The sequence below is a fragment of the Pongo abelii genome, chromosome 5 (assembly GCF_028885655.2).
Source record: "Pongo abelii isolate AG06213 chromosome 5, NHGRI_mPonAbe1-v2.0_pri, whole genome shotgun sequence".
In the NCBI taxonomy this organism is placed as follows: Eukaryota; Metazoa; Chordata; class Mammalia; order Primates; family Hominidae; genus Pongo; species Pongo abelii.
The window spans coordinates 107,622,173-107,634,580 of record NC_071990.2 but is presented as its reverse complement, the minus strand read 5'-3'; the positions used below and the strand labels follow the sequence as shown (position 1 = coordinate 107,634,580).

The 12,408-nt window shown below is 39.1% G+C and overlaps 1 protein-coding gene across 1 annotated transcript in view; it reads right to left on the bottom strand.

The window, feature by feature from the left end:
* CRYBG1 (crystallin beta-gamma domain containing 1) overlaps positions 1 to 12,408 on the bottom strand; it is a 209,465-nt gene that overhangs the window by 18,103 nt on the left and 178,954 nt on the right. Inside the window, exons 10-15 of the mRNA XM_009242117.4 lie at positions 10,398 to 10,433; positions 8,819 to 8,976; positions 7,715 to 7,841; positions 7,479 to 7,624; positions 447 to 573; positions 210 to 242 (exon numbers count right to left, since the gene is read on the bottom strand). Coding sequence (XP_009240392.4) covers positions 210 to 242; positions 447 to 573; positions 7,479 to 7,624; positions 7,715 to 7,841; positions 8,819 to 8,976; positions 10,398 to 10,433 — 627 coding nt within the window. The remainder of the gene's footprint in view (positions 1 to 209; positions 243 to 446; positions 574 to 7,478; positions 7,625 to 7,714; positions 7,842 to 8,818; positions 8,977 to 10,397; positions 10,434 to 12,408) is intronic.

The following is a 12,408-nucleotide window of genomic DNA, read 5'->3' as shown; positions in this document are numbered from 1 at the left end:
TTAGTAGAGACAGGGTTTCCCCATGTTGGTCAGGCTGGTCTTGAACTCCTGAGCTCAAGTGATCCGCCTGCCTTGGCCTCCCAAAGTGCTGGAATTACAGGCGTGAGGCACCACACCCGGCCCCAAATATCTGACATTTGAAACATAAGTTCAGCTTTTCAATGGAAGGCCCCTCATATATTAATATAAAAGAATATTTTTAAAGTTACCTGATTTCGTCTCCTTGGGCCAGTGAAAGAATCCTAAAAATTTTTAAAGGAAGGAGAAAAGGAAATGAATAGAACAAACACATTGAAAAAGTTTTTTCTTCTAGATTATTAGCAATTACTGCTAAAAATAAACTCAGAATATTTTCCATAGCAATTACCATTACATGAACCAGTAACACACATTAAGGAAATCCAGAATTCAGTTAAATATTCTCATACAAAAATATAACTCCTTACCAAACATATAGGTTGAACAGAAGAGATCTTACAATTTTTGGCTCCCCAGTCCTCAAAACTGGTATAAAATCCTTTATCCAGTATATACTGTTCTCCTGTGAAGTCAGGATTTTCATAGGCTACCCATCTAAGAAACAAAAGCAATAACTTGTTGGAGTTCATACTTTACATATAAAACGATCACATATTTGGATAACTATGTATTATACAGAAACTTTCATTTGTTTTGCCAATTGAAATTTTAATTTTTCTGATTCTCCATTAACCTTTAGAAGCAGATGGGTTTGTCTATAGCACAAATCAAAATGGTAAGCCAGCAGAGAAAAGGGAACACTTATACACTGCTGGTGGGAATGTAAATTAGTTTAGCTGCTGTGGAAAGCAGTTTGAAGATTTCTCAAAGAACTAAAGATAGAACTAGTATTCAACCCAGCAATCCCATTACTGGGTATATACCCAGGGGAAAACGAATTATTCTACCAAAAAGATACTTGCATGTGTCTTGTTTACTGCTGCACTATTTGCAGTATCAAGATGTGGAATCAACCTAGGTGTTCATTGATCAATGGTGGATTGGATAGAGAAAATGTGGTACATATAAACCATGGAATACTATACAGCCATAAAAAAGAATGAAATCAAGTCCTTTGCAGCAACTTGGATGCAACTGGAGGCCACTATCCTAAGCAAATTAACACAAACAGAAAATAAAATACCAAATACTTATGATGTTCTTGCTCAGAAATGGGAGCTAAACATTGGTTATGCATGAACATAAAGATGAAAAAAAAATAGGCCCTGGGGACTACACAAGGGGGCGGGAGGGAGGGGGGTTTGAAAAACTACCTATTGCATACTATGCTCACTACCTGGTTGACAGGTTCAACCGTACCCCAAACTTCAGCAAATCATGCAATATGCCCATGTAACAAACCTGCACATGTACTCCCTGAATCTAAAATAAGAGTTGAAAAAAAATTTAATGCAAAAGAAATGGTATGCGTAAGAGTATCTTGACATGAACTTTTTGGTGTTCTCGCTTATCAAATACTATTCCTTGAGAAAGCTACAAAGGCAATACTTCTCTGTGCTTTTTTTTCCTAATTGTATTCTAAGGAAACAAAACATACAGGACTTTCAAGAAGAACCTAGTTCTTTTAATAAGCAGTCAATAAGTCCTTTCATTCTCACCCTTAAAATATTTTTGCAGAAAAATCTTAGGAAGCTGTGTCTATTACACAACAAACCACACTGAAAAAGAAGTTAACAGAAGAAATGCTTTTAAAAATGCAGAACAGAACTAAAAGATTGTTTCCAACAGTGTTTCCCATATCACATAAATATGTAAAAATTAAATAAACAAAATTGAGCAAACTCACAGAAATACTAAAAATAAATCTCTCTTGGAATGTTTTTTCTCTTTTAAGTGATCTACACCCACAGGAAAATCAACAAAACCAATTTAATGATGCTATTTCCTATGCAAAGATAAAGTCTTTGAAAGGAAAAGGTTTTTCAGTTCTGTTATATTAAAGAGATACTTAATACCATTATATTGAAGACATTAAGTATCTTTTCAACTAATTCATCACTCTCATGATCCTCTCAAAGCTTAAAGGAATAATATCTATGTATGTATTATGTAGGGTGATCAGAACTTTGCAAAATGTTTCCACATCTGTTATCACATTTAATCTCCTAGGGAGGTATTGGTGTTCCCATTTTACAGATGGGAAAAACCTAAGACACAGTAAGTTAATTCATTTACCAGGTACCAGGAACTAGACTGGCACTAGACATACAAAGATGAAAAAGATAAAATCTCTGTCCTCCAAAGCCCACAGATGGGTAAGAAGCATCACATGGAAGTATTTGTTGGTATTTGTTTTGAATGGGAAATGACTTGTCCAGGGTGACACAATCGACTATTGGCTAGAAGGTGACTGAACCTACCTGTCCTGAGGCCCAGCAGGCTCTCCTCGCTTTGTGACCCAACCTGCCATGTGCCCTGGAAAGTTCCCTTTCATTTACTGTTGTAGTAAACCATGCCTAAAACAGTCCACATACTTTATAATTAGGGCAGATTATGATTTTACTATCCAAAGGGCTGATTTAAACAAAAACTCAAGTACAGTAATTACTAGACTATGAACAGCCATCAAGGAAAAAAGAACACTGCCAAAATCTCCAGTGAGAAGTAGCTAATGACAGCCAACATCTGTGCACTCACTCCCGGCCATCCAAATGGAGAAGCTGCTATATGCACCACTCAGTCTTTCAGGAAATACAGCCCCCTACCACCCGCCATCCCCTGATTTCAGAACCTAGCAATTTTTAAAACCTGTACTTTCTTTATTTTTATTTATTTTTTATTTTTTTTAGTAGAGTCAGGATTTCACCATGTTGGCCAGGCTGGTCTCAAACTCCCGACTTCAAGTGATCCACCCACCTCAGCCTCCTAAAGTGCTAGGATTACAGGCGTAAGCACTGTTCCCGGCCTAAAAACCTATTCTTTATCATTGAGAGGTGAGGAGATAGGAGACCTGGCTCCACCTGTGGCCATGACATTAACTTTCAGATAACTTTGAAGAACTCACTTAACCTTTGTGAAAGTTCGTATTTTCAAGTGTAAGTAGGAGAGTGGGTCAAGGTCCCCGGGCTGACCAGGTGATGCTGTACAGCACACGGGTACCCGCATGTGCTGCCTCCGCCCACAGGGCCTCAGGCTTTACCCCCAGCATGAAAGGAAGCAACAGTAAAGCCAGAGCAGGGAGCACTGCTATGTGGGAGGAGTGTCTGCACATCAAGAAAATCTACGTGACTGGATTAAGAAAATGTGGCACATATACACCATGGAATACTATGCAGCCATAAAAAATGATGAGTTTGTGTCCTTTGCAGGGACATGGATGAAACTGGAAACCATCATTCTCAGCAAACTATCTCAAGGACAAAAAACCAAACGCCACATGTTCTCACTCATAGGTAGGAATTGAACAATGAGAACACATGGACACAGGAAGGGGAACATCACACACCAGGGACTGTTGTGGGGTGGGTGGAGGGGGGAGGGATAGCATTAGGAGATACACCTAATGCTAAATGACGAGTTAATGGGTACAGCACACCAACATGGCGCATGTATACATATGTAACTAACCCGCACATTGTGCACATGTACCCTAAAACTTAAAGTATAATAATAATAAAATTTAAAAAAAAAGAAAAAAAAAAGAAAATCTACGTTACAAACACTAGGACTCAAAAAAACAGCGAACAATTAAAGAAGTAGAGCCACATCAAAAAAAGGGTTCTCACCAGGGCTCCGAGTCTGTAACAAGTAGAGAGATCAGAGGGTTAAAGGCCTTTCTGTTTGACTTCAAGGTTTGGAGGGAAAAAAGACAGTGAGGCGGGAGGCTGAATGCCAAGGAGAGAGGGCAGCCCTGGAAGCAGCTTTAGCCAATACTCTATTCTTTTCACTAACAAGTATGGGTACTGTATTTTCCTATGAAACTAAACTACTTGTAAGTAAATACCCAACACCCAGCTAAGCCTATCTCTAATTCACTGAAGCTGAAGCCGGAAAACAATTTATTAAGATGTTACTTGAACTGACAGTAGTGTTGTTTTCCCTCCAAGATACCTGATGAATCACCCATGAAGAGGGGGGAGTGGGGGAGGGGAGAAGCCGCAAAACCCAGATCTGAGATTCTCTGCTCTATGATCCGAGAGTCTACTTACAACTTACACTTGGGGCTCTTAAGAAAATCCCTCCCTGTCCTTGTCCAGATGTATTCTATACACATGAATCAACACTCCTCTGTTTAAAGACTGGTGGGGAGACAGGGAAAAGGCATGTACACAAGTACTAGCAGGTCCCAGCCTGGTGGAATAACTGCTCAGAAGATAAGGGCAGCAGGGTAAACCTGCCCTTCCGTGGAAGGCCAAAGGAAAAAGAATTTAAAACAACAACACTTTTTGTTTTCATCTGAATACCAGAAATATTTCATTTTGCTCCTAGTTTTAAAAAACTAGCCCAGTTTCCACTATTTGAGCAAGAATATAGCATAGAACTAGAAACTGATAAGCAGGGAGTTTCTTTCGACATTTCCAGTAAGAATCAAATGCAGTTCCTAAAAACCTCAGTTGCTGGTGTCATGGGCATCCTTCCTGAAGGCTGTTCTCTGTTTCAGGACTAATGATGAGTTTACTGCCCAGGGGATGTAGTAACCATGTGATGGTGAGCCTCCTGGGAGATACTTTCATGGAACAAGAACTTCAGAAGAGTTTTTTTCTGACAATGCATGCCATACTAAGAAATAAAGAACCAAGCTAAAATACTTAATTGCCAATAAAAATAAAGACATTAAAATACAATAATTTTCCTTTGAAACTATTAAAAGTGAATAGGTAGTCCTCCTCCATCATCTTGGCTCATCTCAGCCTTCCTATCCTATCCCACAGGCCTAATTCCAATGCCACCTCCTCCACAAAGTCTTCCTTCCCTGTGTCCAGACTGGAAATTAATCTCTCTCTGCTGTGGATTCCCAGAGCATTTAATCTGTACCTCTTTTGTAGCAATAATTATGTTTTACATAAATACCATAACTTCTTTGAGGACATAATACAATGCTTTGCACATAATAGACCTCAATAAATACTTGTCAAATGACAAATTGAACAAAATATGAGGAAGCACCTGGCCCTGGTAAATACAAAAGCCCTTCCATATGCAAAGAATTTCAAAGGAAGTGGGGTGTGTGTGTGTGTGTGTGTGTGTCCATGTATGTGTATGTAGCTCCCTTCAACTTCCCTCTTCTACCAAAACTTAACTGCTACAGCCAGAAAAAAAAAAAACTTAAGCCGGGAAATGCAATTAGAAATGACTAAAAATAGAAACACATAATAGCAGCACTTTATAAAGGAAACTGATTTCAAGTAAGCAAGGCCTGGGTTAAAAAGGAAAGGAGATTGGCTCAAGGCACAATAATTCTACCTGTGTTAATAGCATCATCTACAAAATACCTAAGGGAATTCATTCTACCCAGCATCCTTTTGCTTCCTCTGCCAGGGTGGATGACTAGGCTCTGACTAATAGAACCAACACAACTGGTGAGTATCAAAATGTACAACTGTTTCACCAGACTAAGTTGGTCACTATGTTTTCCTCCTAAATAATTAGCTTTAAAGGCAATCTAAAATACTGCAGAGCCCCAGCAACATTTCAGATACCTTGTAGCTTATATTTCAGATGACTTCTGGCTTTTGCAAACAGGCTACTGATTCTAAAATGTTAGGGCTCCAGAATAGGACCCAAGAGTAGGCATTTCCTGCTAAGAATGGAATACCCGGAAATCACTGATACTCTGCCAAAATGGCACCACATGCAACGGCCTAGACAAGAACTTGTTGAACAAGGTTTTTTTTACTCTATTTACTAAGAGTAAAAGTTAAGCATGTTCATCAACTTTTAGTACATTGTACACACATTTCAAATATCCAGGGCTATTGTGGGAGGCCCCATGAGATACAATGGGGTTGAGGCTAGGATGATTCAAATAGTCTATGTCACTATGACAACAAAAACCTAACACCAAACACTTTCAGCATAACCAATGTCACATTATTTCATGTAACTATTTGAGAATACTCTCACTTATAACAAATTAGAATAGACATTAGCCTGGATTATAAGAATAATTATGTAACTCCCTATAACAGCCATCTGCTGTTTTTGCCCATCTGGCATCTATCTCCCCACTCTTTCTGATGTCCCTGGGGAACCACCAACCCCATTCATATCTAAGTGGTTCCTATGGGATAGACCCTACATCTCAGCTCTGGAGATGGACATGTAGCCCAGACACGGCCATCTCTGTGGCTACAGTGATTGGTTCAGGCATGTGCACATGACCCAAGCCTAGGAAAGCAAAGTCAAACATGGAACTTGTGAGAAAAAGAGAAGCTCTTTCCACTGCAAGAAATGAGCTGGGGCCAGGCATGGTGGCTCATGCCTGTAATCCTAGCACTTTGGGAGGCCAAGGCGGGTGGATCACCTGAGCTCAGGAGTTTGAGACCAGCCTGGGCAACATGGCAAAACCCTGTCTCTAAAAAAAAATACAAAAATTAGCCAGGCCTGGTGGCACACATCTGTGGTCCCAACTACTTGAGAGGCCGAAGCAGGAGGATCGCTTAAGCCCCGGAGGCAGAGGTTGCAGTGGGCCAAGATGTTGCCACTGTACTCCAGCCTGGGTGACAGAGTGAAACTCTGCCTCAAAAAAAAAAAAAAACAAAAGCTAAATGTGGCCACAGGCCACCAAATGCAAAAGGCCTACCTAAAGTCAAGTTAACACAGAAAAAAGCCCAGTCAAGACACAGAGACCAAGTTCTGATAGTGTTTGATGCCGGGCATCCAGCCATGCCTGAAGCAAAATCTTCTCCAGGACTTTTTAGTTACTTAAGCAAGTAAGTTCCATTTTACTCCCTTGAGCCAATTTAGCTTGGCTTGCAGCCACTTCATCCCAAAGAATCTTGACTAAACATCTTTCAACAAAAACTTGCTTTACCACTAATAAAACAGTCAACTGCTAACTCCACTTACATAGAACAATTATTTTTATGTCAAACTAATAGTGAAGAAATATACTGGAACAGGTGTAGGACCCCAGGAAAATCTCATGGGACTTTGACCCAGCCTCAGGTTTATGTTAGATTACTATTATCATTATTTGATCTCCATCATTTAAAAAATTCACTATCTTTCTGTGCAGAATGACAAGGGAAGCAGATCTGTAGATTTCTATCATGATACCCAAAGCCTACCCCAAACGTAAAAAGAAGAGATGGTATGAGAAAGATTTTTAAAGAGAGTTAACGAAAATATCATGACAGCAACTATTAAATGACTAATTTAATGTTAAGCTGTTGAGATATTTGTGTATTGAATGCCTACTCTGTGATAGACTCTTACCAGTTTAAAACAAACCAAGGTAAAACCCATGTTTAAAATTCCAATTGGATTATTTCACTTACACTCCACTCAGTACATTAATAGACTGTGTCTTCACTCCATATCCAGTCTCCTTTAAATTAGCAACAATTCCCAATACATCAATACTGGAACCTTTGGATCCAAAGTTTTTTTCACTGTACATTATCATGTGAGCATTTGAAAAATCCTATTGAGAAAAAAAAATCAAAATTCAAAGGCTAGCCATTTATTATCCAAAGAAGACCAAGTATTAGCCATTAGCTTGTCCTTTACTTACACCTAATATAGGTCGTAAAGACTGAAGCTCTCCATTGTAACCTCCCCAGGCTTTCCAGTCCCTGTATTCTCCTTCTTCTAGCAAATACTGATGACCTGTAAATCCAGGCTTCTCATATGCAACCCAACTGCAACATAAAGAACATGAGGAGTAGTCATTTCCAGACATGTTAACATTTTTTCAAGGTACATATCAATTTCATTGAAAAATACAAATAGTTATAAAGCTAGACATGAACTTCTGCTTTATTATCATTGGAATTCTTTAAAATTTAGGAGAATAACAGAATGGCCCCAAGAAAATAACCTAAGAGACATATATCAGAGTTGAATAAAAAAGGGAAAGGCAGTGTGTGTGTGAGTGGTGTGTATATGTGTGTGTTTAATCAGGGCTGACTCAAAAGAACCTCAGCAAGCAAAACTGGATAAACTCACTTCAAATAGTAACAGAAATATTATGAATAGTTAGTGATTTACAAGAGCAATTTTAGTGTGCACTTCTATGGGAAATGTGCAAGATCTATAAAATGCAAAAATATAAAAATCAGAAAGCGAACTACCGAACTGTTCAATAGCTTGGAGCATAATTCTAATAAGCAAGGTTGTAGATTTGATCAACTTGAACACGGCAGTGTATCAGCCTTCCTTGACAGAGTTTCGCTCTTGTTGCCCAGGCTGGAGTGCAATGGTGCGATCTTGGCTCACCGCAGCCTCTGCCTCCTGAGTTCAAGCGATTCTCCTGCCTTAGCCTCCCAAGTAGCTGGGATCACAGGCATGTAACACCACGCTCAGCTAATTTTGTATTTTTTAGTAGACATGGAGTTTCTCCATGTTGGTCAGGCTGGTCTTGAACTCCTGACCTCAGGTGATCCGCCCACCTCGGCCTCCCAAAGTGTTGGGATTACAGGTGTGAGCCACCACACCCAGCCTCAAACTGCTTTCTTAAATCCAGTCACTATAGGCTGAGGAGAATGTGGACATAACTGTCAAAATTCACCATACTATAGAATCAGGAGTGTTGTTTTTAGGGGGGAAAGGGCACATTTATTACTTAATATTTAGGGAAAAAAAAAAAGAAATCCTAACAAGTCACCCATGTACTTACATGCCTCTTAGAACTTTCATAGACCCCACTGACATAAACGGCAAATGATCGCCTCCAGTCGCCTCTTCTGTTTCACCTCCCTCCATGACAAAACTACACATTTCTGTTTCTAGTTCCACACATTTTCCTTCAAAGAAAGGCTTTTCATAAACAACTACCTACAATAGAAATGAGATATACCAGTAATCTGTAAGAAGTATCCCAACAGCTTAACATTAAATCAGTCATTTAATATCACTAAGTCCTGACACACAAATTAAAATTTTCTGGCTGGGAGCAGTGGCTCACGCCTGTTATCCCAGCACTTTGGGAGGCTGAGGTAGGTGGATCACTTGAGGTCAGGAGTTCGAGACCAGCCTGGCCAACATGGTGAAACCCCATCTCTGCTAAAAATACAAAAATTAGCTGGGCATAGTGATGCACACCTGTAATCTCAGCTACGCAGAAGGCTGAGGCAGGACTGCTTGAACTCAGGAGGCGAAGGGTTAAGTGAGCCAAGATCACGTCACTGCACTCCAGCCTGGGCGACAGAGTGAGACTCTTGTCTCAATAAAATAAAATAAAATAAAATGTTCTAATCATATTTTAAAAAATTAACTATGCCAGGCACAGTGGCTCACACCTGTAATTCCAGCACTTTGGGAGGACAAGGCAGGAGGATCACTTGAGCTCAGGAGTTTGAGACCAACCTGGGCAATATGGTGAAATCTCATCTCTGCTAAAAAGAAAAAAAGTTGGGTGTAGTGGTACATGCCTATAATCCCAGCTATTCAGGAGGCTGAGGCAAGAGGATGGCTTGAGCTGGAGAAATCGAGGCTTCAGTGAGCCGGGATGGTGCCACTGTACACCAGCCTGGGTGACAGAGCAAGGCCTGGTCTCCAAAAAAAACAAAACAAAACAAAAAAAAAACCCTACATAATGGCATCTGATAAGATAGTAAAAAGAAAAAAAAAAAATCTGGCTTTTTTTTTTTTTCCCCTAATGTGGTATAGCCCAAAGCCATGGTTCCAAACAGTTTTAAAATAATTTATATACATATATATATATAAAATAAATATATATACACACACACATATGTATATATAAAACTGATATTTAGAACCACATAGAAGGAACCAGAGGATTCTAAAGTAGTATTAAAATTCAAAATTGAAAAAAGTTATAGTGTGTGGCATCGATATGGGAATTGGGAATAGCAGAAAGGGTATTTTGGAGTAGGGAAAAGTTTGTCTTGAAAAAGTTTTTTCCTGGCTAACTGGCAAGCAGCAAGAAGCCCTGCAATTAGTAAATACAACTGCAAATTGTTAACTCAATATAACAATGACCCTTCTGAGCCATGAATAAATGTACTCTTAGTGATAACCAGTGCCATTAGCATCATCTTCCACCCTGAAGGATGGCATGTGTAAGTTGGCAACTTCCTTTGGCTGCATTTATGTGTGACAGAGGTTTAATATGAGAAGTCACATAAGCAATATCTTCATAGAGATGGAGTGGGAATAACATTAAGTACATATATATGTGTATATGTTTAAATAATTACATATACATACATACAAAAATACATATATATTTTTACCTTTGGATCTGTAGGGAATTCAACTTTACGGCCACCCTGAAAAAAACAATAACATAGTAAGAAAAATAGTTTTTCACTGATACATTACCATTTTATATTAGCCATAGCAGTTTATAGTAAGCCATTGAATTTCAGTGTGACTACATTCCGGTTTAACTTACGTGAGATAGTTCTAAAATTACCAACAATACAGATGAAGACACGAGGAAGGCAGGCTAGAATGGAGCCTCGCACAAGCAGTCTATGAGCTGATCTGCGTTGTAGGAGTGTTTTTTGACCTAGTAAGTTTTTTTAACTTGGAAAATTTATCATAAAAATCCATACTTCTCTTGAAAAAGCAGTTCCAAGAGCTGACATCTCTGGACCCAGATTCTCCCAGGCCGCTGTCTTCAGCTTCTGCATTTAACGATCCTGCCCTCAGTTTATCCTTCAGCTGGGCACAGGCCCGGGGTTGCCGTTTCTACCATTCCCTTCGGTTCAACTCTCAGCCATTTGTATTTGCTGCCTGGCCCCTGCAGGTATTTGATTTTGCAACCAGGGCTTACGAAACTATTATGTGTTGAAGTTCACATAATAAGATCTGGAGGACTCATGGAATAATTAGATAAACTGTTAAATAAAATTTAAAACATCCCAAAGGATGAGTCTATGGGGGGTTGTTATAAAATAAAAAGCTTTTTAAAAACAAAAAAACTCACTAAAATCAGAGAAATGGTATTACATTAAAAAGATATTGCACAAAAATATTAAATAGGTCGAGTTTAAATCAGCAATGGGAAACTTGGATTTTTTTAAAATTAATATATCTTTAATAGCTTTTCAAAAAAAGTACCGCCAAGGATGCTCAAAGGCACCAAATGAACTATAATTATAAAAGAATGTGTTGGTTTCCTTACCTTTTATGAAAAAACAAGCAAAAAAAAAAAAGGAAAAAGGAATGTGACTGATATTATCAGCAAACCAGAGATTATACAACTAAGCACATGACCTTTTCAAAAGTAATCCTGTTGGAACACCATAGACTTTGGAGATTTTTCATCATCATTACAAACTGCTCCTAAAACCTGGATGAATTCTTTCATACATTCACAAAACTAACAAAACTTTGTTCTTTGAAAGTGAGTTTAATTTTAGAAACAAAAGCCCAAATCATTTGCATTAAGACCAGCAAACATACAGATAATTAAACCAAATACTTTGGAAGGAGGGGTAAAATTAACATAAAAAATTGTCTTCCTAACTTTCTAATTTGTCTCAAACTGTCTCAGAAGACAACTGCGAAGTACAGTTTCAAAAACATGTTTGTGATGGGAGCCTCATCTCGCTGTGGGTATTTAGGGAACAACTTCTATGCTGTAGCACACACTGCGCTCAACACTGGGGACAAGACAGATGTGGCCTGCTTTCTCCCAAAGCTGACAGTCTAGCAGAAGAGACAAAGAACAAAGCAAGACACTGGGACAAGGGAGAGGAAGCATTAAGCTCCTTCCACAGCAGATACTCGGCAGGACAACACTCATTTGGTCCAGCCCCAGCGACCCCCAAGCCACCACCCACTCGTGTCACAGCAGCCGAGCCGGTCCTCAGCGTGCCCTGCTCTCTCCCAGGCTGCACCCTGGCTCACACAGTGCATTCACTGACAGCTCCATTTAAAAATCATCCTACTAATTTTTTAAGACTGAATTTAATTTAGCATGAAGCTTTCCTAATTATCCCCCTTTTCTGTCATATCACCCACAACTTGGAATCGTATGTATCTTTGTCCTGTTTTTCCACCAGTGTTTAATTCTTCACTTTCCTCACTTGTTAAACCTACACTGCGCTGAAGCTTTGTGCACCCATCTGCAGCCCTGCAGGGCTGAGAATGCCTTAAAGACAAAGGACATAGTCTTACCTGCCTTTTTTTTTTTTTTTTTTAAATCTATAGCATCTAGCAAGTTATTGTTTCCATGATTTCTATTGAGCAATAGGTCTAATCTACTACAAATTTGTTTCTTAAAAGTCATCTTTA